General features: G+C 49.2%; 1 protein-coding gene across 2 annotated transcripts; it reads left to right on the plus strand.

Moving 5' to 3' along the window:
* The first annotated feature begins 14,434 nt into the window (after positions 1 to 14,434).
* Positions 14,435 to 26,854, plus strand: LOC123374452. 2 transcript variants are annotated; one of them, XM_045024460.1, is made up of 7 exons: positions 14,435 to 14,490; positions 16,251 to 16,426; positions 19,586 to 19,634; positions 19,880 to 19,934; positions 20,771 to 20,872; positions 22,482 to 25,804; positions 25,940 to 26,854. In XM_045024460.1, the coding sequence occupies exons 2-6, from the start codon at positions 16,412 to 16,414 to the stop codon at positions 24,607 to 24,609; spliced, it is 2,349 nt and encodes a 782-aa protein (XP_044880395.1). In that variant the 5' UTR covers positions 14,435 to 14,490; positions 16,251 to 16,411; the 3' UTR covers positions 24,610 to 25,804; positions 25,940 to 26,854. The 2 variants fall into 2 exon arrangements, with proteins under 2 accessions (XP_044880395.1, XP_044880405.1); XM_045024470.1 differs by having other exon boundaries at positions 16,251 to 16,357.
* The last annotated feature ends 610 nt before the right edge of the window (positions 26,855 to 27,464 follow it).

Genomic DNA, 27,464 nt, shown 5'->3' on the forward strand with positions numbered 1-27,464 from the left:
TCCTCTAGGGACACTTCGATCTGTGACAGTTCCTCAGATTTGTCACCTACAAAAGCCAGCTCAGGTTTGGGAATCTCCCTAACATCCTCAGCCGTGAAGACTGAAGCAAAGAATCCATTTAGTTTCTCCGCAATGACTTTATCGTCTTTAAGCGCTCCTTTTGTATTTTGATCATCAAGGGGCCCCACTGGTTGTTTAGCAGGCTTCCTGCTTCTGATGTACTTAAAAAACATTTTGTTATTACCTTTGGAGTTTTTGGCTAGCCGTTCTTCAAACTCCTCTTTGGCTTTTCTTATTACACTCTTGCACTTAAGTTGGCAGTGTTTGTGCTCCTTTCTATTTGCCTCACTAGGATTTGACTTCCACTTTTTAAAGGAAGTCTTTTTATCTCTCACTGCTTCTTTTACATGGTTGTTAAGCCACGGTGGCTCTTTTTTAGTTCTTTTACTGTGTTTCTTAATTTGGGGTATACATTGAAGTTGGGCCTCTATTATGGTGTCTTTAAAAAGGGCCCACGCAACTTGCAGGGATTTCACTTTAGTCACTGTACCTTTTAACTTTTGTCTAACTAACCCCCTCATTTTTGTATAGTTCCCCCTTTTGAAATTAAATGCCACAGTGTTGGGCTGTTGAGGTGTTCTTCCCACCACAGGGATGTTGAATGCTATTGTATTATGGTCACTATTTCCAAGTGGTCCTGCTATAGTTACCTCTTGGACCAGCTCCTGCGCTCCACTCAGGATTAAATCTAGAGTTGCCTCTCCCCTTGTGGGTTCCCGTTCCAGCTGCTCCATGAAGCAGTCATTTAAAGTATCGAGAAATTTTATCTCTGCATTTCGTCCTGAAGTGAAATGTTCCCAGTCAATATGGGGATAATTGAAATCCCCCACTATTATTGGGTTCTTAATTTTGATAGCCTCTCTAATTTCCCTTAGCATTTCATCATCACTATCACTATCCTGGTCAGGTGGTCAATAATAGATCCCTAATGTTATATTTTTATTAGAGCTTGAAATTTCTATCCATAGAGATTCTATGGAACATGTGGATTTGCTTAAGATTTTTACTCATTTGAATCCACATTTTCTTTCACATATAGTGCCACTCCTCCCCCCGCATGACCTGTTCTGTCCTTCCGATATATTTTGTACCCCGGAATGATTGTGTCCCATTGATTGCTCTCATTCCACCAGGTTTCTGTGATGCCTATTATAGCAATATCCTCCTTTATCACAAGGCACTCTAGTTCACCCATCTTATTATTTAGACTTCTAGCATTTGTGTGCAAGCACTTTAAAAACCTGCCCCTGTTTATTTGTCTGCCCTTTTCTGATGTGCCAGATTCTTTTTTATGTGACTGTTTATCATCTGACCCAGCCCTTTCATTGTACTCTCCAGTCCTCTGCTCCTGACTATAACCTGGAGATTCTCTATCATCAGACTCTCCCCTAAGAGAAGTCTGTGTCCTATCCACATGCTCCTCTGCAGCAGTCGGCTTTCCCCCACACGTGTGCTTTCAATTAAAGCTAAACTTTACTTAGTCTCAAGCACTTAAACATGTCCGCAACAGATTAGTAAAACACCCCCAACCCTTGATAAGTTGAGTGTGGCTCTCGAGTGACACAGCGGCAGGTTTCCAGTGGCCAAATCTTCCGTCTGTCGGTGGGGACCGCAAGATGTATCCAGAGGGAGAGTCCAAATGAGTCCAACTACCTCAAACTTCCCCCCCTTATTTATATATTAGTAATAGAATGACATGTCCCTTAAAGAAACCTTGTTAAGTGAGCAGTGTCAATGGTCAAGCAATAGGTACCTTCTGATTATTGATTAACCAGGTGTGGGTTTTTCCAGGGTCTGCAGACTTGAGGCCCCAATAGACATTCCTGGGGCACATCCTGGTCTTCTAAAATACATGTATCAGCAACTTCAACACAATTCTTATCAGGAAGGATGTAGCGTCAAGCTGCTCTTTCTGTGGCACATAACCCCGCCCCCCGAACTGCCTTGGTCAAGCTATATGGCCACTTTACAGCATGCTGACTATGCTGATTTTAGCAATAATCCATAGTGGTTTCAGGCACTTTACTGATTTGCCAAAATCTCCCCATACACTAGGGGTCACAGTGGACCACAAGCTGGATATGAGTCAGCAGTGTGTCCTTGTTGCCAAGAAGGCTAACGGCATTTTGGGCTGTATAGGTAGGAGCATTGCTAGCAGATTGAGGGACATGATCATTCCCATCGATTCAGCATTGGGGAGGCCTCATCTGGAGTACTGTGTCCAGTTTTGGGTCCCATACTAGAAGAAGGATGTGGAAAAATTGGAAAGAGTCCAGAGAATGCAACAAAAATAGATAGATAGATAGATAGATAGATAGATAGATAGATAGATAGATAGATAGATACAGGGCTGGCTCCAGACCGCAGCATGCCAAGCGCGTGCTTGGGGCGGCAAGCCGCGGGGGGCGCTCTGCCTGTCGCCGGCAGCCTGTCAGCTCCGGTGGACCTCCCGCAGGCATGCCTGCAGAGGGTCTGCTGGTCCGAGGCTCTGGTGGACGTCCCGCAGGCGTGCCTGCGGATGCTCCACCAGAGCCGCGGGAGCAGCGGACCCTCCGCGGGCACGTCTGCAGGAGGTGCACTGGAGCCGCGGGACTGGCGACCGCCAGAGCGCCCCCCGCGGCGTGCCGCCGAGATTGGGACAGCGAAATTACTAGAGCAACCCCTGGATAGATAGATAGATAGATAGATAGATAGATAGATAGATAGATAGATAGATAGATAGATAGATAGATAGATAGATCCCCACACTGTAGTGCTCCATTCATTGATACAAGCCCTGCTAGCAAGAATGGACTCAGCCGACACAATGAGCATATTGGGGACATGCAAAACCAACTTACTTAAATCAGAGGCTGAGGATTGACTTAAATAACATCTGCCTAATTTTGTAGTGTGGACATCCTCACCTATGGCATTTGCATGGGTATGTTCTTTGGTTAACGTCTGGCTCCTACACTTCTCCCAGCTGCAGGACTCCTCTTGCTGCTGTGCCTGCTCACTCTGAGCAACTCAGCTAAGAGGGCTTGAACATGGGAAGTCAGGAGGCCAGGAACCACTTTGAAATGTGGTCTCTATTACACTGAGATGGCCCAGGGAATAGAAGCTTTGAGGGATAAGGGATTCAGGAGAAGGACAGGAGGCACTCAAAGAGAGGTGAGTGGGGGTGGATCAGAGTAGGGAGTCAGCATGTGGCAGGTGGGGGACCATGGGGTAGGTGAGTGGAACAGAGAGGGGACTAAGTGAGTGGCAGAGAGGGGGCTCAGGAAGGAGGGGTTGGAGGAGAGGAGGGAGTCGTGGCGCAGGAAAGGCCATGGTGACCAGGCGTAGCAGGGACAGGAAGAGGTGGAGCATACATGGAGCCATGGAAGAAAAGAGGGGAGGGGCATCAGGGCAGAGAGCAAGTATGGCCACCATGGCCCAGGTGTCCACACTTTCAGATGTGGTGGGTGAGTCAGCACCACAGGGGAGGTTTAGCCTCCCTTGGCCTATTATACCCACTGTTTATGTAAGGTGGCCCTTCCTAGGCCACTTCCTACCACCTCCCTGAGAATGCCCCAAGCTCTCCACATGTGGTAAGGTAACGTGAAGGGTGTCTGCTCACCCTAAGCGACACCTTCTGGTGGCGCGGACAGCAAGGTCTTTCTCTTTTTTTGTGCAGCAACTGCTTCTTCCTGTGGTATGGGCCAGCCTCCCAGGGCAGCTCAGTCCAAGGGCTCTCCCATGCTGGGGTAGTCCAAACAGCAAATAAGAGGGATCAATGAAGCCCAGCATGCATATGAGAGATGAATGCTTCCTTCTTAGGCTGTCCCTGCAACAGGCCCTCCGTGCCCTCGTTAAGTGAGCTTTGGGCTGTTGTTCACTAAGTCATAGAATCATAGAATATCAGGGTTGTAAGAGACCTCCGGAGGTCATCTAGTCCAACCCTTGCTCAAAGCAGAACAAACCCCTGTGATGTTATTAATATAACCTGTGACCAATAGTGGCGCAACCACTGTTATATATTTGCAGCAAATATTGTACAAATGTTGTCATCTATGGAAAGGGTCTGGTTTGCTGTTGATGATTATGCTATCTGTATGGGTGCATCATTTTGTAGTTGAAGTTATGAATATTGGCTCTGTACTTGTATATCAATGTGTTTTGATTCTGAAGGAGCCTTGGTCAGCTTCTTGAGAAAGGAATGTGCAGATTAAGTGCCCAGTCAAGAAACACTTAACTGACAATGGACCTTGGAAGACTCCAGTCCACATAAGACGTTTTCCTGAGTATGACCTATCCCAAGCTGTGTGTCTGGTGGAGGAGAATGTGTCTCCAGCTCTCCTTTGTCTGTGGAGCAGACAGAAGGTGCCTTTCAGCCTTTGATGGTTGAGAACAGTGCAGTTGGCTAAGAGTTGATTCTGGATTCATCTAAAGCCCAGGAAGGCAATGGTCCTTTAAGTACAAACAACAGAGATCAGCCAATTTCCCAGCTCCCCAGACTCAGACCCCACACTGGAGTATAAACCCCAAATTATACTCTCTTGCTCTGCACAGGGGTCTGTATATTGTAAGCCCATTAGAGTTCTCCTCCCCTCAGTCACACAAAAGGCTATTTTCTGCCCATTCTTCAACAAACTAAACGCTTCAATAAATCTTCACTAGGGAGGCAGTGACAGTCCCAACAAACTGCTGAGAAGGGCTCTCATGGAGTTTTTTACAGCAGCTGCATTTTCCCATCTGTCTGACCATCTCATGTCACTTAAACTAGACAATCCCAGTTTCAACTCCAGGGGTCTTTTGACCCTCTAAGTGAGCATGGTGTGTGCCAGGCTGTGAAAAGAAGGTAAACAAGCTCTGGTGTGTGAAAAAATATACTGTTGCTGTCCAGTTTATATGGAAGGCCTCCACTACAACCAAATATAATGTGTCAACTTTAAATTGAATTTTAAATTGAATTTTATTATTTATGTATTTATTCATTTGTTTATTTTTGTGATGGCTTCATCATATTGAAGTGCCCCAAGGGTTGGTGCTGGGGCCGGTTTTGTTCAATATCTTCGTTAACAATCTGGAGGATGGTGTGGACTGCACCCTTAGCAAGTTTGCAGATGACACTAAACTGGGAGGAGTGGTTGATATGCTGGAGGGTGGGGATAGGATACAGAGGGACCTAGACAAATTAGAGGATTGGGCCAAAAGAAACCTGATGAGGTTCAACAAGGACAAGTGCAGAGTCCTGCACTTAGGACGGAAGAATCCCAGGCACTACTACAGACGAGGGACCGAATGGCTGGGCAGCAGTTCTGCAGAGAAGGACCTAGGGGTTATGGTGGACGAAAAGCTGGATATGAGTCAACAGTGTGCCCTTGTTGCCAAGAAGGCTAATTGCATTTTGGGTTGTATAAGTATGGGCATTTCCAGCAGATCGAGGGATGTGATCATTCCCCTCTACTCAGCACTGGTGAGGACTCATTTGGAGTACTGTGTCCAGTTTTGGGCCCCACACTACAAGAAGGATGTGGATAAGTTGGAGAGAGTCCAGCGGAGGGCAACAAAAATGATTAGGGGGCTGGAGCACATGACTTATGAGGAGAGGCTGAGGGAACTGAGATTGTTTAGCCTGCAGAAGAGAAGAATGAGGGGGGATTTGATAGCTGCTTTCAACTACCTGAAAGGGGGTTCCAAAGAGGATGGATCTAGACTGTTCTCAGTGGTAAAAGATGACAGAACAAGGAGTAATGGTCTCAAGTTGCAGAGGGGGAGGTTTAGGTTGGACATTAGGAAAAACTTTTTCACTAGTAGGGTGGAGAAGAACTGGAATGGGTTACCTAGGCAGGTGGTGGCATCTCCTTCCTTAGAGGTTTTTAAGGTCAGGCTTGACAAAGCCCTGGCTGGGATGATTTAGTTGGGTTTGGTCCTGCTTTGAGCAGGGGGTTGGACTAGATGACCTCCTGAGGTCCCTTCCAACCCTGAGATTCTATGATTCTATGATTCTATGATTGTGGAAAAAACTCCATAATTTCAGCAAGTTTCCACGGTTTGCTGATTTTTCTCTCTCATCCTGCCCCTGCAGTGCTACTCCTTGCTTAGACAGGGAAAGCCGTACACTGGTGATTCTTGCTGCATAGACTCTGTTTTCATCTAACACCCTCTTGTGCGAATTTGATAACTGAGCTAATATATAATCCACTTCTTTGGCTGTTTGAAAAATGCCACCTTTCAGATCAGTGTTTTTCAATGGCAGATGGTATATGTTTCTGAAGCTTTTTTCCTATGTTTTTCTAGTCTCTTTCTTAGTTTTCAGTGAATGCAGAATCTCTCAAACCACTGGAAAACTGTCTGCAAGGAACACAGCAAACAGCCTCTGCCTGCTCACTGTACTCTAAACATGAAAAAGTCTTTTAATATTCTGATGAAAATGAGAAAGACGAAGACACAACCCTTTGATTATTCCCTAGTTCACAGTATCTTCTTCTTTGGACTTTGTGCCACTCAGGGCTGGTCTACACTACAAACTTAGGTCAACAGATGCTGTGTTAAGTTGAGTTAATATTTTATGTGACATTGATGGGTCGACATGGGGATAGTGTACACAGTGCACAGTGTGAAAAAAGACCAGTATTAGGTTTGGGTAATTAGAGGAGTGCAGAATTCCCAGTGTACGACTTCTGACCCTGGAAAGCACAATCCGTTTCTGTATCAAGTTCTGAAAGATCAACGCAATTTTAGTATTTGATGCCTCCCTGATGTGGACAATAGATGAAGACTTAGAAGACTTTCAGCTGCTAAATATATATCCACTTTAGACCTCACAAAGGGATACGGGCAAATACCTTTGATGTCAGAATCCTGGGAGAAGAAAGCTTGTCTCACCCTTTGGCTTTCATCAATTCAGGATCACATCATTTGGCCTATACGGAGTGGCACTGACTTTTTAGAGACTAATGGATGGGATATTACAATTGCATGGGAGGTATGCAGCGTGTACGCTGATACAATCTATTAAAAATTGATTTTGGTCCCGTATCTTCTGGCAGCATTGCCACATGTACTGCAGTGGGCAGTGCATTGCACAGTTTCAGTACTCAGGTTGCCTTAACAATCTGAGCCCTTATTATTGGCCAATCATTCTCCACTCCCGGGGAGGCTCTCAAGCTGAAGCTCTCCATGGTCTATTTTCTGCTCTTCCCACTGCTGACAGAGCCGAAGGAATTGTCCGAGAGTCCTGGCCAAACAGAATCCGCAGGGACTGTTCAGTAGAATCATAGAGGTCACTGTTTGGCACGCCGAGTGTCAGGCATGTGAGATTCATACACTAATTAGCACCCTCTGTTGAACAGGGTTTTGGTAAGTTGTTTGTTTCTGCATTAAAATTAGTGCTAAGGGCTCAGGAAAAGTTCCAGGTTCAAGTCAGGGAAAATCTGGGCAGGAATTGACCTGCCCGGTGACTTGAAAGTCATAATACAAGAACAAGGGGCCACTGAATGAAACTAATAGGCAGCAAGCCTACATGTACCATGACCACCGGCTCCTCCCCAGCACTACACATAAGTCTGTCTAGATGCCTCGAGAGATCCTCAACCTTCGCACCAGGCAGGCAAGTCACCATACGGTTCTCCCGGTCATCACAAACCCAGCTATCTACCTTTCTAATAATCGAATCTCCCATTACTAACACCTGCCTTTTCCTAGAAACTGGAGTTCCCTCCCCTGGAGAGGTAACCTCAGTGCGAGAGGCAACCCCAGCACCATCTGGAAGGAGGATCCCAACTACGGGAAGGTTTCCCTCTGCTCCCATTGACTGCTCTGCTTCCCTGGGCCGTTCTTCCTCCTCAACAGCGCAGGGGCTGTCTGAGCAGAGGTGGGACAATTCTACAGTGTCCCGGAAAGCCTCATCAACATTCCTCTCTGCCTCTCTTAGCTCCTCCAGTTCCGCCACCCTGGCCTCCAAAGTCCGTACATGGTCTCTGAGGGCCAGGAGCTCCTTGCACCGACTGCACACATACGCCACCCGCCCACAGGGCAGGTAATTATACATGCAACACTCAGTGCAATAAACTGGATAGCCCCCACTCTGCTGCTGGGCTTCTGCCTGCATTGTCTCCTAGTTAATGGAAGGGTGGTTTACAGAAAGGGGTTTTGAAATGTGGTTCAGTTTATAGGTTTTAAGGGAACTACAGGGGAAGGGTTAGGACCGACAAGGGACTCCCGCTCCCTTCCCACTCCCCTTCCAAACTTCCTTGTGAAACTCCCTGTTAGCAGCCTGGTCGCTTGGTCGCTTGTGCGCGGCTCCCTGGTCGCTTGTGCGCGGCTTTATAAAGCCCTGGCCAGAGTGAATGCCCCGCCCACTGATTAAGGCTCAGCCAATTACCAGAGGCTTCGAGCTTTCAAACCTTCCTTTGAAGCTCACGGCCTCCAACTGCCAGCCACAGCACACGGTCCTTCAAACAAACAAACAAACAAACAAACAAACAAACAAACAAACAAACACAAGCTCAGCACACAGCAAGTAACCCCCAAACACAAACAAACACACACTACAGACAATGGGCTTAACTTGCAGCAAGGGAGGTTTAGATTGGACATTAGGAAAAACTTCCTAACTGTCAGGGTGGTTAAGCACTGGAATAAACTGCCTAGAGGGGTTGTGGAATCTCCGTCATTGAAGACTTTTAAGAGCAGGTAAGACAAACACCTGTCAGGAATGTTCTGGATAACACTTAGTCCTGCTACAAGTGCAGGAGACTGGACTAGGTGACCTCTCGAGGTCCCTTCCAGTTCTATGATTCTATAGATATACTTTTTTCTTCAGTCCTGAGAATCCAAAGCATGCCACTGCCTCTTTGCAGCACGTGGGACAAATAGTTATGGCCAGATTCTTAGTTCAATTATATTGATTTCAGTGGCACCACTCCAGATTTACATGTGTAAATTCGATCAGAACCGGGCTCTATTAACTTTCCCTTACCATATGCTCCCAATGATATATTCTGACCTTGAAAAATTCCAAGACAAGCTGATGTGCTTTGTCTGGTCAATGTCACAGACAGTTACTTCAACTGGGGGAGGGAGGGGTTGGTGTCACAAATGGGTGAAAAGTGGAAAAACTGGGTTAGCACTAATATCCAGCTGAGTGTGCAAGTTACTTCAGCCATGTTCTTGTAAAGGTGATGGGTGTAAATTGCATTAAAGACAATATAATACGCCCCTTTCCTGCACCTCAGCTCTACTTTTTGCTGAAACACAGACCAGCGGTTCTGTTCTCTCAGGACTTTAACAAAAGTCTTTCACAGGTAATACAGAGGAAAGTGTTAGAAACAGCTAGTGGTTTTTTACCAGGAGACAGTATCATACAACTGTTCACAAGAGTCAGTACCACAAAACCTTTGCACACAGTATGTGGAGTACTTCGGAAATACTTTCTAAAGCAAAAGCCATTAAGCAGGAAAGTTACCATTGCTCCTTCCTGCAACAATGCCAAGAACTCTGCTGCTGTCTTTGGGCATGCATTCATTTCACGAAAGGTTGGTTTGGGATATTTGTATTGCAATGAAATATTCTGTCATAAGATTTACACATCTGAACTTTCATGCACACATGTCAACCAAAGATACCAAACCTAGCCAGATCTGCTGGGTAAGCACAGATGATCCACAGTATGCGGTAGCTCAGGGCCCAGTCAAGGGTGGGAAAATTGTGAGATTCCACCCCATGAAAAGGCAGGGTACGAGGCCTGACATCTGGCACTCGGAGACAAGAGGGGGGGCAGAGATGCCGGTAGCCCTGGAACTCTGAGGGGTATCTACAGGGGAGAAATGTGGGAGCCTTCAGAACATCAGGAAACAGAAATATGCCCAATCGGACCTGTTACCACAGAGCAACGCAGCTCTGAACTCTCCTGCCTTAAAAATTGAGCCGGAGAATAAAAATATTGAAAATGTATTTGCTGATTACATTTCCTGCATCATCTAAACCTGAGGTGATTTGGGAACTAGTCACTGATATGCCGTGGGGTCTCTTCTAGCTCGGCCCCTGGCAGGATCGGGCCCAGAGCACACGGCACCTCTAGAAATCGGACCCATTCAGAAATCCTGACGCAGAGCATTGGGGTTTTAACACTCCGAGCTCGCTTTGAATGTCAGATTTCTGTGTAACTTTAACAGCCCAATGCAGAGCTTGGGCAGATGTAGGGGAGGGGTTCCCAAGCTACCTAGCGCTGCCCGCTCTCCAGCCCCCTCACTGAGTCACCCCGACAGCCCAGCTCAGTCCTCGGCTGCTGTACAGAACATCTGCAAATGGAAACAGTTTGCAGCCTTTACCTTTTACTTTGTATTTTAAAGACAGTGAAACTTGCGAACATATTCAATTCCTGCTAGAAGGGGAGCCGCTGACACCAGAGGTCTTCACCCTAAAGGACAAGAAGTCATCGGAGAGGCTGCCTGGGCAGCAGGCAGCATCTGTTCAGATAGGGCAGCTACTGTCTTTATGAAGCCTGTCTGCACATTCCCTTGGGGGCCACTTGGCCATCAGGGAACCTCAGCTGCTTGGCTCAGTGTGCACCAGCTGTAACCCCTGTGACAGCCAAGGGCAAACTGCAGGAGGCCAAATCACAGGGGATGTGTGGTGATGCTATCCAGATGGACTGCAGTGGCAGCCCTGCTGCAGGCTCTATTCTTTATGGTTCCAATTAGTCACAAGGAAACCTTGGGGGTGGCCGAGTGGTAACAATGATGTTGTCACAGCTGTGATCTCGCTGAAATAAAATATAATGAATAATAATTATTATAATATAGGACCAGATTTTTCCCCAGCAGCCCCCTTTCCTGCATTAGAAACCCAGGTTTCAGGGCAGGCCAGGGAGATTCCTCAAGGCTCTGTATATGGCAATTTCCCTCAGATTTTTCCAGGAGGGGAGGTCCCTTTCTTCTCTCTGAATGTAAAGGGGGACCAAGGACCCAGGGATCTCCAGAGTTATGCACAGATCTCAGGGATCCACTGGGAGCTCAGCCCACCCACCCACCCACAATCCTTGTGCCTCTACAACTGCTTTAGGACCCTCTCCAGCTCCCTGCTAGCAAAGGTTCATCAGAGATGTGCTACCAGGGCCTGTCCTTGAATACTACGTGCAGATGTGGTCGCCCCACCTCAAAAAAGATCTATTGGAATTGGAAATGGTTTAGAAAAGGGCAATAAGAATGATTGGGGTATTGAACAGCTTCTGTATGAGGAGAGATTAATAAGACTGCGATTTTTCAGCTTGGCAAAGAGGCGACTAAGGGGGATATGACAGAGGTCTATAAAATCATGAATGATATAGAGAAAGTAAATTAGGAAGTGTTATTTACTCCTCCTCATAATACAAGAACAAGGGGCCACCAAATGAAACTAATAGGCAGCAGGTTTAAAACAAACACAAGACAGTATTTTTTTCACGCAACGCACCGTCAACCCCTGGAACTCCTTGCCAGAGAGAGTTGTGAAAGCCAATAGTATAACGAGGTTCAAAAAGGAGCTATATTGATTCATGGAGGATAGGTCCATCAATGGCTATTAGCAGGATGGGCAGGAATGGTGTCCCTAGCCTCTGTTTGCCAGAAGCTGGGAATGGATGACAGAGGATGGATCACTTGATGATTACCTGCTCTGTTCATTCCGTTTGGGGCACCTGCCACTGGCCACTGTCGGAAGACAGGACACTGGGCTGGATAGCCCTTTGGTCTGAGTCTGAAGGTATTGTCAGTGCAGCCCCGGGCTGCCCGTGCACTCAGAAGAGGGACGGGAGGGTGGGTAGATGAAGAGCTTGTGAGGGTGGAACCTCAGCCAGATCTAAGAACTGTTTGGAGCTCAAAGCATTAGGAGCTGGACGTGTGTGTGTTTTGAATCCCAATTTCCAGTTCAGTCCAAGGGGGCTGCTCTGAAGATTGGATCTATGCCAGCAGGATGGGGCTGCTGCCCCCCACTGACACTTAGTGGGTTTTTGGCTGGCCTCTCCCAGTACCAAAAGAAAGGGGAATGGAGGAAGAGAAATCAGGATCCTGAGACTGACAGTCCCCAGGGCCAAGGGGGAAATGCCAATGCTCCAGGTGAGCCTGATTGACAGGGCAGGCCGGCCAATGAGGGAACCAGGATCCCATCCTCCGTGTGAGGGGAGCTGCCTGAGGCGAGCGGGCAGAGCTAAGGGGAGAGCAGCAGCCAGAGATAGGGGAGCTGGAGCAGCTGGGAACGGGCAGCACAGACCAGACGCGCCGTCAGGGAGCTAGGGCCAAGCTGCAGCGGGGAGCTGCGGGACCAGAGCCGGGACTGCGGGTGCCGGTCACGCTGGAGCTGGGCGCGGGGAGTGGCTGGGGAGAGCAAGGGGGGCCCTGGGCAGGGGCCCAGCGCAGGGAGACACCCCCAGACACACAGCCCGGACTCCGGGGGAGGGAACGTGACCCTGACCGGGGGGGGGGGCAAAGCCGGGGCGAAGGGCCCAGCTGGCTAGAGCCTGAGGCCTGTGAGGGAGCCGGGAGTGTGAGGAACAGGCTGTGACCTGCCCTCACGTCTCAGAGACGCCGGGTGTGGTGCCCCCGAGCCCACAGGGTGGGTCCCTTGTTCCCATTAACCCTCTTCCATTTTTCCTTGTTTCCCTTACAGTTGCTGTTTAATACATTGTATTTGGTTTGAACTTAATGTGCTAATCAGGGGTCAGGGAAGCGGCCGGTGCGGAGAGAGTAACCCGGAGTGGGGCCACCCCCGAGCACACAAGAATCTCCACTTTCATTTAAAAAATAGTAAATGTCTAGCCCGTCATGTTCAAAATGGGACCCCCCAATGATTCAAAAAGTATAAGGCAAATGAAAAGAATCCCCCAGATAATTTTAAAATCTCATGATTTGGGAGGCCTGACTTGTGATGTCTGAATGTATTGGGTTGGCAGTACTTGCCGATATGTAGCGGGTATGGAAGCACTTAGCTTTACAGCCAAGCAAATAATTCATGGGGTATAATTTAGGCTGTGAACCCATCCCATTTCCTCTTCAAAATTCTCCTTAAGAAGCTTACAGGGCACTCAAATTTATCCCTATTTCAAAAATAATCCCGGGGTGAGTTCAATGAATAATTCTTCTTCAGGAATCAGTTTGCTAGTTAAAACTCACAGTGTGTGGATTGGACACTCAGGTCATATGACTTGACTTCTGTTCCCTGATTGGATGAGCAGAACTCCAAGAAATCTGATTGCTGACGTGAATGCTCTCCTTTTCTTATTCAGAATTTATTTTCAGGGAATATAATATGCTATTGAGGAGACAGTGTGTTCCAATGGGCAGAGCACTGGCTGGGCAGTCAGGAAACCTCAGTGCAGTCGCAGTTCTGCCACTGACCTGTTGCATAAGCCTGGATGAGTCGCCTCTCTGTAACTCAGTTTCCTCATGTGTTTAATAGTCTACTAACCTGTACTGCCCTTTGAAAGGTGCTTTCACAGATTCCAAGGCCGGAATGCTGCTGTATCACACAGGCCAGAAAACTTCCCCAAAATCATTCCTACAGCAGATCTTTTAGAAAAACATCCCGTCTTGATTTAAAAGTTGTCAGTGATGGAGAATCCACTACAACCTTTGGTAAATTGCTCCAGTGATTAATTACTCTCACCAATATCAATGTATGCCCTATTTCACACAAGCTCTGTTCAAGATGGTTTCTCTCAGCCACAGTCTCCCAGCAAAATGGTGACTGGCTCTCCCCTTGCTCAGGCTCTCTTCCAGGGGCCCAAAGGTGCTGGTGCTTTTGTTTTCTTAGGTGAAAGAATGTGGGGTTGTCTGCCCCTTTCTTTTCTAGTCCATTGAGTCTTGGAAGCTGATTCTTCTAAAGCAGTGGTTGTCAACCAGGGGCACGGGGTACACAGAGGTCTTCTAGGGAGCACATCAACTCCTGGCAGTATTTGCCTAGTTTTACAGAAGGCTACATAACAAGCACTAATGAAATAAGTACAGATTAAAATTTCATACAGACAAAAGGAGAAAGCCATCAATTTGTCAGTAAGAGTGTGCTGTGACACGTCTGTATTTTAGATCTGATTTTGTAAACAAGTCGTTTCTAAGTGAGGTGAAACTTGGGGGTACACAAGACAAATCAGACTCCTGAAAGGGGCACAGTAGACTGAAAATGTTATATCCTTGGGGGCAGCCGGTTTAGGAAGAAATCACTTGAGGCCAGACAGCAGACAGCTACAAAACTACCATTTTATTTACAGACACAGAGCTCACTCAACCGGCCGAAGCTGGCCAGGCTATCCCCTAATAATCTAACTCAGTTGCCATAGGAACAAAAACCATGACAACCAAATACACAACAGAAAAGGTTGAGAGCCACTGTTCTAAAGGATCCCCTCAAAGCAAAGTTTATCCAAGCTGTGAGGAAGGCGACCTGAAGTCTGGTGGTGAAGGCTCCGTGTGTAACCCACACACCTCCTGGGTGTGGTGTCCTGTCCTATCAAGTGGCACCAAGACCACTTAATGAGAGGGAGATAAAATGAGTCTGTGCTGCAGCCTTTTAGCTCATGCGGTAGAGATTCATGCAGTAAGTTCTAGGTTAAGTCCCGCTCGCCACCAACGGTGGTCTGTCAATGTTACATGTGGGGGCTCGTCTGGGATTTCAACTGGGAAGTCTCTGAGCCAGGGCCACCCAGAGGATTCCGGGGGCCCGGGGTCTTCGGCGGCGGGGGGCCCCCTCTTCAGCAGTAATTCGGCGGCGGGGGGCCCTTCCGTTCCAGGATCCACCGCCAAAGTGCCCCGAAGACCCGCGGCGGGGGGCCCCCGCCACCGAATTACCGCCGAAGCGGGCCCGCCGCAGGTCTTCGGGGCACTTCGGCGGCGGGTCCTGGAACGGAAGGGCCCCCCGCCGCCGAATTACCGCCGAAGACCCAGCGGCGGGTCCCGCTTCGACGATAATTCACCGGCGGGGAGTCCTTCCGCCCCGGAGTGGAACGACCCCCCCGCCCCCACCGGCGAAGACGGGAGAGGAAGAGTTTTCCGGGCCCCCTGGAGTGAGTGAAGGACCCCACTCCAGGGGCCCTGAAAAACACTCGTGGGGGCCCCTGCGGGACCCGGGGCCTGGGGCAAATCGCCCCTCTTGCCCCCCCCCGGGCGGCCCTGCTCTGAGCTCGGGACGTGCTTCCTCAGCGAGGGGAAGTCTGTAACTCACACACCTCCTGGGTGTGGTGCTCTGTCCTATCTAGTGGCACCGAGACCATTTAGAGGCAGTTCAATGAGTCTGCTCTACAGCCCTCGCTAACAGCTGGTTGGCTCTTAGTTCATGCAGTTGAGGCTCATGCACTAAGCTCCAGAAGTCCCAGGTTGGATCCTGCCTGCCAGCAACCAAGGTCTATCAACATTATTCGTGCTCTTCTCCCTCCCCCTCCCCCCACTTGCAGTTGCTGAGATGTAAATTGCTCTGTTCACTGCCATCTCCTTCCCCTGCTGTCTTAATGACCCTGTTTGCTGCTTATATAACCCCCCATTCCTTTGTTTAGAACAGACCTCTTTAACAGTGTTTGCTTGGGAGGGGCTGTTGGGTTTTCACAAGTAATGTCGTACAGGGGCAACTCATAACTCTCTATGTAATGTTGCATCGTGATCTTATTGACCAGAGAGTTGTTAGTTTTCAAATGGTACCTCACAAGGCATATTTCGTACAAAGATTATTACCATCACATGAAGGGTGTGACTAGAGGGCGCTTTGGGTCACATATGCTCAGTAGAGCATCACCAAGGGTGGAGGGCCAATTCCACTCCCAAATTTAAAAAAAAGAGGGTGCCAACCTGTTCCGCCAGTTCAGCCAGCCCCAGAGAGAGACGGCCATATTGGAAGGGCGCTGAAGATCTCTGCCCTGAGGGCTGATGTTCGCAGGCCTCCTTTGGCCACCTGCAGCAAGCAGATAACTGCCAGGAGAAGGATCCCAGCCTATTCAAAGAACAGGGTGCTTGCTGCTTGGTCAGCTCAGGAGGGTGTGAGGACAAAAAATGCCAAATAAGCAGCGCATGCTTTCAATGCATAGGATTAGTTGCCCGTGTACCTTTCAGTACTGAAGAAATCTGTATATTAGATACTGTTATTTTTCTTTGACTGGTATGTGCTGTATTGCTGTAATGATAAGAGCATATTTCGATTTATGAGGCGTCTTAGTTAACCCACAGATTGTCGTCTTATTAACAGAAGGATTTTTTTTTGTTTAGTCTGAGCAGCTTTACTACACTGTGGTGTCTTTCCTCCACATCGGAGCAACTCAGGCTACTGGCATCCCCAGCTGTCCCAATGTGAAGATTTGTGGTGTTCTCCACAGGTGGGAGTTCCGCTGTCAGAACAGACTGAACCTGTTCACTGTCCCTGCAATACAATGGAATTATTACGGGTACGGGTATAATCAAAGTTTGGTGGGTTACACTCAGGCCAGGCCCTTGTCTCCAGCTCTTTAACGGAGCCCTGACTCTGCTCTCCCAGGAGCCCCGCTCTGCCTGAACACAGGTTCTCTTACAGGTCCAGCACACTAGGTGACATCTACCCTGTCTTTCCATACAGACTCCATGGAAGACTGGAGAACTGAGCAAGATTATGACATCACAGGTATCAAGGAGGCTGAACAGCTGTAACATAAGAATGGCCACACTGGGTCAGACCAAAGGTCCATCTAGCCCAGTATCCGGTCTTCCGACAGTGGCCAATGCCAGGTGCCCCAGAGGGAATGACCAGAACAGGGAATCATCAAGTGATCCATCCACTGTCATCCATTTCCAGTTTCTAGTAAACAGAACCTAGAGACACTCAGAGCATGGTGGGGCATCCCTGCCCATCTTGTCTAATAGCCATTGATGGACCTATCTTTTATGAAATTATCTAGTTCTTTACTTTTTCCACAGAAATCATGATTTTATAGACCTCTATCCTATCCCCTGTAGTTGTCTTTTTTTGTTGCCCTTTTCTGAACCTTTTCTGAACCTTTTCCAATTCCAAGATATCTTTTTTGAGATGGGGAGACCACATCTGCATGCAGTATTCCTACGCTTTGTTTCCTATGGTTCAGCCAGTTACTGATCCATGAGAGGACCCTTCCTCTTATCCCATGACAGCTTACTTTGCTTAAGAGCCTTTGCTGAGGGACCTTGTCAAAGGCTTTCTGAAAATCCCAGTATGTCAGTGCACTGCAAGGCCTTCAATGGCTTTTAAACTTTCCCATGGGGACATCGGAGACATGGTCCAGTTAACTTGTGTTCAGGCCTAACAAGAACTCAGATGCAACCTGCTGTGAGAAACTCGTTTTAACAAGGATGCCCCTGTACCAGCACAGACCACAGGTCAAAATGTGTAACTTCAATTACAATGGTATTGGAAGAGCCCAAAATAACCGCTACAGGAATGTATTGACTATGACCCCTTACTTCAAATGCACTGTGGCCTAGTGGATAGAGCACTAGATGGCACTCAGGAGACTAAAGTGCTAGTCCTGGCTCTGCTACTGTCTTGCTGGGTGACCTTGGGCAAGTCACTGTTCTTCTCTGTGCCTCAATTTCCCATCTCGAAAAGGGGGCTAATGCTACAGACCTCCTTTGTAAAGTGCTTTGAGATCTACTGATTGAACATGTTAGATAAGAGGCAGGGCTCTTTATTATCTTATGATATAGGGTGCTTTTCTTAAAGCGCCCACTGCTGGAGTCAAGTGATTTATCTGAGAATCTCTGCTCTTTATTTTATTTTATTTTATTTATTTTATTTGTTAGCCAATTTTAAGCCCTCGTGGTTGCAAAGAGAAGCTGGAGAACATGAATTGAGTGCACCCTAGCGGCTCAGACACCAGAAGGCAAATGAAGAGTTCCCCAGATTAATGTTTTTTGAAGATCTCATGATTTTGAAGCCAGTCTCATGATTTTGGTGGGGCCCAGCTCATGGTGTTGGAATGCTTGGGCTGGCGATACCATGAACGTTTTTCTGCACTGGTAGCACTAGAGAATCACTTTAGGGCTGCTTCTCACTTCAGGCTGGGAGATTCTGCCTCAGTCACAGGGGTTTTAGGAGTTCCCACAAGTAGGGAAAAATGTCCCTTGCCTAAGGGCTGGAGAGTCCTAGAGCTCGGAAAAGACCCAGGGTTTTCCTGGGAAACCTGATGCCCTCTCTCCTGCCTTATTCTGAGCTCAGCCCACTTGGGCGGTTGCCCCATCCCATCTCCTGATCTAAGTACAGCATTGACACCTCACAGACTAGAGGGAGATTGCAGGAGGGCAGCCCCATTGTGACCTAGAGATGACATCAGCGCCTGCCTGATGCCAGAGCAGCAACCTGCCCTCAGGTGTAGCCTGGGTACTTGTTGCTGCTTTGAGAGTGTCTGTGTTGAGAGTGTCTTAGTGCCTGAGCCCGGGGAAATGAGTTCACTCCTCCTCTATCTGCTCTTTGCTGTCTTTTATGCTGTGATCAGGCTCGCCAGATCTGAGGTAAGTGAGGCTCCTAGAGAGATGGAAAGGCTGGATTGATGCCAGCTGAATGCAGAAACCAAACATAAGTATTTTTCAATCAGCAGGCTCGGATCATCTCCACCCAAGAGTCCTCAAAGAGCTGGCTCAGGAGGTTATTGGCCCACTGACATTAATTTTTGAACAAATTTAGGATTCCTGAGGGAATTCCAGAAGGCTGGAAGTGTGCTAATGTTTTGTCAACATTCAAAAAGCTACGGGAGGTTGGCCTGGCTTCTTATAGGCCAGTTAGCCTGAAATAATGGACAAACTGATATGGGAATCAATCAATAAAGAATTAAAGGACGGGAATATGTTTAAAGCAGGTTAACAATGTTTCATGGAAATTGGGCCATGTCAAACATAGATGTGACAAACTTAGACTTGTGTAAGGTGTTGTTTTTCATAAATTCCAAGGCAAGATGGGCCCATTGGGATCTTCTAGTCTGACCCTCCTGTCTAACGCAAGCCAAAGAACTTCCACACAATAATGCCTACTGCATACCTTTTATTAAAATGTCCAATCTTGATTTTAAAAATTGCCAGTGATGGAGAATCAATCCACCATGACCTTGGTCAATTGTTCCAACGGTTAATTCCTCTCACTGTTAAAAATGGACACCTTCTTTCCAGTCTGAATTTGTCTAGTTTCAACTTCCAGAGGTCGGATTTCTCCCCCAAGGTCTGAATTCCGTGCATGGTATCTGGGGTTAGTTGCATACCCTGCAATCCTAAAACCTGCAGAGTTTTGTCATCTCTGCAGGAGAGAGAACTTTGCAGGCTCTCTCCTTCAATGCTTATAAACTCTGCAGGCTCCGGGTACCAGCAATCCCTGTTTCTCCAACCCCTGGATTGTTCCAGTGACCCCTGTTATGGGTCGTGCTGTGTGCCCTACATTGTCTGCATCACAGGAAAGCACAATGCCTACCCATGAAGCCTCATAGTGCAATACTCTTCCACAAAGAAAAACTTCCCCCTGGCCCCACATGGCAATCACCTCTGGCTCATTGTTCTCCCAGGCTTAGTGAGGAGTTCTCTTCTAACCCTGCTGCTTTCTCTGTGTGTGGCAGGCTCTTCGGAGGAAGAGGAGACACAAAAAGAAAAAGCTGAAACCAAAAGGTAAGCAGCCCCTGACCCCACAGCTGCGGTGGCAGACCCCGGCCCCATGCAAAGCAGAGAAATAGGGTCCATTCCCCCACCTGCCTCCCCTCTTCCTGCGAAGGCACAGTCGTGCCCAGAGTCGTGCAGAGGCACTGGCTGGGGCTCCGTTCACAGGCTGCCTCTGAAATCTGGGGCAATAGGGTGCTAGGAAGCAGAGGGTGCCCAAGCAACTCAATGTCTCCTTTATGTTTCACTTCTGGCAGCTTTTGGGTGCTGTGAGGAAGAGCTGGAGGAGGCTGGTGCATCCCTAGAGACATGGTAAGCAATGCCCCCCTCCATAAATCTGCAGTGGGTCAGTCCTCTCCTTTAGCGTCATGCAATTCATCCCCACCCAGGGGCAGTAGCCCGAGTAATACCTCCCCTGCCCCGACCTATGTACCACGCAAGCAACTCTTCTCCTTTAGACTCCTGCAATTCATTCCTACCCAGCAGAAGTTGCCATCTCTAATCCACCCCCACGCATCATACCATGGGTCATTCCCTTCATCAAGCATCATACAGTTCATTTAACCTGGGGCAGCGGTGGTGGAGGGGTAGATTGTGTCGACTGGACTGGACTGGACCATCCTCCCCTGCCAAGAGGGGGAGAAAATGTTTTTTGGGAGCAGCCCCGTGCAGGCGAGGTGGAGAGATCAGCAGGAAGGCTGGGCTTTCTGGTACAGTGAGTAGGGTGAAAGGGATCCAGCAGCACTTGTGTAACGGCCCCTTCTCCAGTCCCCCATCAGCAGTTCCCAGCAGGATTTGAATCCTGGACCTTCAGCTCTGCAGCATAAAACACCCCTTAGAGCTGAAGAGGTAGCTGCATTAGTTGGCAGCTATAGTAGGCTGTTATCCTATATGTTGATTAGCTTCTATGGGCGGGACATGACACACACGCTGCCAGTAGGATACACTCTCACCTCCTCAGCACTAGATAGGGCTCTCCTAACAATCCAGCTAACCCCAAACCAGAACATCCAAGGCCCGTGTATTGCAGGGGAGGAGGCTGCCTCAGTGGAGAATGGGACAGGGAGCCTTTCGGTGCCGCCCCTCTTGGTAAAAGAGGGCCTGAGGGCAGGGCCTGCACTCAGCTATCTGCTCTCTCTGTTCCACAGCTGCCCTGTGCACCTGGAGAAGCTCCGCTTGGCTCAGCGCCTCAGGCTGGTTGACAGGAGGGTACAGTACATGGCCAGACACCTGGAGGAAGTTCTGATACCGTAAGGGAACTGAGCGGGGGGCACCAGACTGGGGGCTGGGTGGGAGGGGAGAGTGAATGTAGAGAGGAGGGAGCAGGGACAACCAGACACTCCAGGATCCTAAAGTAACAGGGAAAAAGCCACTAAGAGGCTTTAGCTTCCAAGGTGAGAGACCAGTGAAAGTGAGGTGGGGGATGATCAGAAATGAAATGCAGAGACTACAAGTTGGGGTTGTGAGTAGGATCAAATCCTTCTGTAGGGCAATATCTGCCAGCTGGCGACTGTCTAGAACCTGCCCGTGCTGTGTTTGAAAGACAAAGCAATCCAATGACACCCTGCGAGGGGGTGTCCACCCCCCACAGCACTGGAAGGGGCTCCGGTGGCCAGGCAGGCCCATGAACTCCACAGGGTGCACCTGCAGGAAGAGCCGGGGAGCAGGGAATTGATCCAAGCAGGCTCAGCTGGCAGGAACAGACGGGGCCTATAAAGCCAGGAAGCTGGCACCAGACAGGGGCTGCGGCTGGGAAAGGGCAGCCCCTCCCTGGGAAGAGGGGGGAGTGTTTGGAGCTGGTGCACCCAGAGCAAGGAGGGGAACCAGGAGTAGTAGGAAGCAGTCCAGGCTGGGAGAGGAAAGCCCAGAACTGCTGGGTTGAGGGTCCCTGGCCTGGAGCCCAGTGTGAAGTGTGGGCCCAGGTTTCCCTACCAGCCACGGAGGGCATGGCATGGACCGGCGGGGCAGTGAACAGGAGAACTGTCTGGGTCATTGTGGGAGTGACAGTGACCACATGCGACAATTGGAAGGGGCATTGACCTCGAGAGCTAATCCCCAGAGTAGGCACCAGACAAGCAGTGAGTGGGACACCACATGATACACCCCAAACACGAGTCATCAGCCAGGACTTTCAGGACCATAGCACAGACCTCCACCACCAGAGAAACTCCATTAACTGGGAGCAATGGTAGGTTGTTAGCATCTAGTGTATCAGCCATTAGAAGAGGACAGTTTTCCAGTGGGTTAGAATGTAAGAACATAAGAACAGCCAGACTGGGTCAGACCAAAGGTTCATCTAGCCCGGTATCCTGTCTTCCAAAACTGGCCAATGCCAGCGCAGCAGAGGGAATGGCCAGAACAGGGAATCATCAAATGATCCATCCCCTGTCGCCCATTCCCAGCTTCAGACAAACAGAGACTAGGACACCATCCCTGCCCACCTTAGCTAATAGCCATTGATGAATTTATCTAATTCCTTTTATAGTTTATAGTCTTGGCCTTCACAACATCCTCTGGCAAGGGTTACACACACATGCTCACATCTTCCTCCCCCAAACCAATTGTTGTTAGCTAATCTTTCTATTAAAATAGCAGTAGATCCCTGATCATGCTCAAGGCCCCATTGTGCTAGGTGCTGCACATGTGCGTGTGACGAAGGGGTTATCGTTCTAGAGAAAATGAGTGCCAGCTCCCCCTCTCATTCCTTCGTTACCCAGCTGATGTCCTTGTGTCAGGCTGTGGTGTGCAATGCATGCCTAGGCACTGCCCCATTGCACTACTGTTGGAAGGCTGTGCCCAAGCCCTGCCTTTGCTCAGCAGGGCCGTGTCCCATCTGTCCCTGTCTGCTCTTTCCCACAGGCCGAGTGTGTCGACATCTGGGATGAGCCAGTTCTACTCCTCTAGGGAATCCACCACCTCTGCCCTCTGGAGTCCCAGCTCCTTTTCCCTGAGAGAAGCCTCCATGACTTGGTCAGAGCCCCTCTGCCACACAAGGGAGATCATGACTGTCACAAGCTGGGAAGGATCCACTCATCCCATCCAAGCCCAGCCTCTCCCCAGGCCTCCTGCCCACAGCAGACGAGACCGGCGAGAGCAGAACATAGGTCTGGACCAGATGTCAGCCCATGGCTCAGACTTCAACATCCGACAGAAGCATCTGCAGAGCCAGCTGGGGGCACCACAAAGCCTCATCCCGGGGGAGCCATTGCTGGGTGAGCAGGACACCAAGCAGCAATGGCAATTCAACACAGATCGGCCCAAAAGTGGATTTCCGGCAAAGGTCCCAAAGCCCCTGAGATCCGACACCAGGCCTCAGCATGCACAGGAGATCCAGGAGCCATGTGTCTGCCCCTGGAGACCACTGCCCCAAAAGGCCCACAAGATCATGGCATCCCCTGATGCCATCCTGGCCAGGCTTGTGCCCACGGTGGGGGTCAAGCTGCAGGATCACATGGCTCAGAAATGCTTTGAGATCGAAATGAAGGCTTTTCCTAAGATCGTGAGAGAGTCGCACAGAGATGCTCCCCTCCTGAGAGAGACTGCCCTGCCTGGGCGACTCCACTCCCCTAGGGAGCCAGGCAAGCACAGGACAGCGGCATTCCCAACAATGGGACAACAGCCTGCCCACCCCGTCGAACTCCACATAAGGCGTGAGCATCTCATTATGCAGAGGGGGCTGCTCACCCTGGATCCAGAGCCCCAGGCAAAGCTGCCTCATGCCGTCCAAGCCAGGGGAGCCAGTGTGGAGTTCAGTGAGATGGAGACCGATTTCCTGCACACAGGGAGGCAAAGCACAAGCTCCTCTTCTTCCACACGTCCTCCAACGCCAGTGGAAGATACCACCATGGAGATGGGCAGGAATGATAGCGCGGCAGGAAACCAGACTAACCCAGATCACTGCACTCTGCCAGCAGGGATGGATCTGACATCGCCACTTCCAGGAACCACAATAGCAGAGAAGACACTCGAAGCGACACTCCAGATTTATAGGAGCGAGTTGAGAAAGCCCCTTACCAGTGTGAGCGGCACCAAAGGGACTGAAGAGAAGCTGGAGCTGCACATGGAGAGGAAGGTTACCTTGGGAGAAGGCTCCTGCCTGGGGCCAGGGGCACAAGCAGGTGAGAGCAGGGCAGATCTTCCCAGGACCCAATGGCACCAGGTTGCCCCAGAGGCACCAGGCTCTGAGCAGCTAACAAGATCCACCCTTGACTCTCTCATTGCTGGGCAGGCTGCACACGACCTGCAGATCAAGCAGCTGACGGAAATGCTGAGCAGCTCCCGCCCCTTGGCGGGCCAGGTCTCAGTTTGCCAGCAGTGCCGCAAGGCATATCCAGGAAAGAGGAAGGGTGAGAAAACTCCGAAGGAGACATCTGCTGAGCTGCATGGTGTTCGAGACATCATGCATTCACATGGATTCAATGGAACTGTGAATTCAAAGCTCTCCAGGGACCAGCCGCCAATCAGAGTGTGCGAGAAGTGTGATAAGCATCGACGGAAGAGACCAGCTGGCTCGGCAGGTGCTGACTTGCCGGGAAGATCCCATGGAATTCCACAGCGATGGACTCCAGGAGACTCCTCAGCATCATCCAACCACAATAAGATGCCAGTGCTGTGGCTCCTTCCAGCAGACAAGAGCAAGAGGCAGGATGGAAAGGGGAAAAGGGCTCCCCGCAAGCAACCAAAGGTGGTGTCCGTTGCAACGAGTACAACAGGGCTTTCGCAAGCTGGGGAGAAAGGAAGTGGGAGTCCTGACGGTTCTCCCTCAAAGTCACCAAAGGCCTCCAGAGCTAGGACACCATCCCCTTCAAGGAGCAAAGTTCTCCAAAAGATGTTAATGTGCCTGAAGCAAACCTTCAGCAAGCTTCAAAACAAAGTGAAGTCCCGAATGTCCAAGGACTCTCGTTCCAGAACTCCCGACACTAAATTTACAAAGCCACCCTTTTGGAAGGCAAGGGCCTCCAAGGGTGTCCGCTTTCCATACTACTGAATCCCACCCTGCCAGCATGGCCACTAACAGAAGGGGCCCACAAATTCCAACATCTCCCTATCATCCAGTGGTCTGGTAAGCATGGGCTAAAGTGGCTGAGAAGAATGGCTCGTTGTCCTGGGACACAGAGACTGATGGATAAGAGACTCTCCTTGGGGTATGACATTTAAACCCAGATTCCAAGATGAAGGGGGGCCTGGGGGCTTGGATGAGATTGAGGGTGTGGCTAGCTCACTGGATTTGTTACTTTACCTCATGCGGTTCAAGAATCAATCCTTCCTTCAAGAAGAGCTGATACTAAATTTACAAAGCCCCCCTTTTGGAAGGCAAGGGCCTCTAAGAGTTTCCAGTAGTACTATTAGGGCCCTACCGTCAATCAAACCCAAACCAGCCCCATGACCCCTAAAACACCGCCCCTCGACCCCTTAAGCCCCGCCCACCTATCACCAGAAGTTCCACCCATGGGGGTATTACTTCTGGGGTCAAGGTGGACACATGACCGAAAGCAAAGTGTGTCATGTGACCCCTCTAAGAACTCCTCCCGCTGCCCTCTACCAATCAGGAGGGGTTTTGCCCCCATAGGCCTGCCCCAAGAGGTGATTTGACCAATCAGGGGTGTTCCAGGGTGGGGTGACCCATCCGGATGTGGCTCTTGTGATCCCTCTAAGAACTCCTCCCAATGCTCTCTACCAATCGCGATGGGTTTTGGCCGCATAGGACCACCCCCAGAGCAGATTTGACCAATCGGTGGTGTTCCGGTGCGGGGTGACCTGCCCAGATGAGGGTCGTGTCACCCTTCTAAGAACTCCTCCCATTGCCCTCTGCCAATCAGAGTGCAACACTATCACCCCATAAGTCCCAGCGCCGGGGCAGAAGAGGCCATCTTTTACCAAGGATGCGTGCTTTAGAAATCATGGAAACAGACTTCTTCACCACCCCTGTGAGCACTTTGGACTTTGTTTTAGCCCCGAGGGCCTTTGGACTTGTGTGGAGAAAGCGCTACATCAGCGACAGTTCCCACGAGGGCTCTTTGACTCAGCCGTTGATGGATACACCGGAATCCGAAACCCAAACTCTCGTGAGGCACCCCAATGAGCATGAAGGCCTCTCATTGTTTGCCCCCCTAGAGGTGGAAGACGAACACAGCTCGGGGGAGTCATCGGAGGACAAGGTGAATGGAAAAGACATTGCTCAGGTAAATGAATGATTACGAAGTGACTGTTGATGATGGGGTGTAATGGGGTTAGGAACCGGGGGTTGGGGGGTTGTGTCTGTTTAAAAACAAGCAGTGGGAACTTACACTGTTTCTTTTCTGAAAATCTCTCGACAGCTTGATGATGCCTTTCTAGAGGACCCGGAGGCCCTGGACAGCGTTACATCAAGCAGCGAAGATGAACCGGGCTCTCCTTGTTTTTGCTGAATGCCGATACAAATTGTTGAAGAGGACTCCGAGGATGACAGCTATGAGGAGTTTAGGAGGCTTGGCATGGAACTAACTGAGCCAGTGCCACGTCGTGAGCATAAAAAAGTCATGCGGACTTTTGTATGTGTTGCTGTTTATGCTGTCCTTAATCACTGCCTTAGGGAAAAGCTTTTTGAAGATTGTGAGGGCCGTGTCATAGAAGTGCCAGCCCAACGGCGCCATGACTGTGTGACTTGGACTTCAGTAGATCTAAACTGCAAGCTCCGGGGTCTGTGTGCTGAGCTGTATTTGGAAAGCTTATTAAACACTGTTCTTGCCATAGGTTATGCTATGCAATGTCTGTGCCTAACCCAAGAACATTTAGCGTAAGGGGTGATCTTGATAAATGCTGTGCAATATTGTGCCGACCCTGACCGTGTTTTAAAGAAAAGGACCAAACCAGAAGATGCCTGTGTCACATTATTGACTTGAACTGGGACCGTATAGAACATGGTTGCAACCAAGGTCCTGTAGTGGCACCAAATCTTATGTAAAGGGGGTCATATAAGGGGTCTAAGACCAGGTTATGGGTTGCTGGTTATGATTATGCTGTCTGGGTGCATGTGTCATTTTGTAGTTGAAGTTATGAATATTGGCTCTATCCTGTCTGTATTTCAAACTTATGCTATGCTTCTGGGTGACGTCCCAGATGAGTTGGTGTTGAGCTTTGCCTAGCCTGCTTGATGGCCCATTAAGGACCATCAGCGACACAACTGACCCATTGAGAGAAGGCAGATGTGCCTTGTAAGTCAGCAAAGTATGCAGGGACTTGTCCATATGACTCCAGACTCCATTTTGCTTGTAATTTTCCACAGTAAGGACAAAGAGGTGTTCTTACACCTGGGAAAGACTATAAAAGGCTGATGCCTCATCTCCCTCTTGTCTTCAGTCCTGCTTCTTACTTCTGGAGGGACTTTGCTACAAACTGAAGCTCTGAACAAAGAACTGATGACCCATCCCAGCTGGGGATGTACTCCAGAGACTTAATTTAAACCTGCAGTTTATTCTATCACTGCTACAAGCCTGAACCAAGAACTTTGCCATTACTGTATGTAATTGATTCCATTTAACCAATTCTAGCTCTCATCTGTATCTTTTTCCTTTTATGAATGAACCTTTAGATTTTATAGATTCATAGATTCTAGGACTGGAAGGGACCTCGAGAGGTCATCGTGTCCAGTCCTCTGCCCTCATGGCAGGACCAAATACTGTCTAGACCAGCCCTGATAGACATTTATCTAACCTACTCTTAAATATCTCCAGAGATGGAGATTTCACAACCTCCCTAGGCAATTTATTCCAGTGTTTAACCACCTTGACAGTTAGGAACTTTTTCCTAATGTCCAATCTAAACCTCCCTTGCTGCAGTTTAAGCCCATTGCTTCTTGTTTAT

The sequence above is a fragment of the Mauremys mutica genome, chromosome 1, assembly GCF_020497125.1.
Source record: "Mauremys mutica isolate MM-2020 ecotype Southern chromosome 1, ASM2049712v1, whole genome shotgun sequence".
Lineage (NCBI taxonomy): Eukaryota > Metazoa > Chordata > Testudines > Geoemydidae > Mauremys > Mauremys mutica.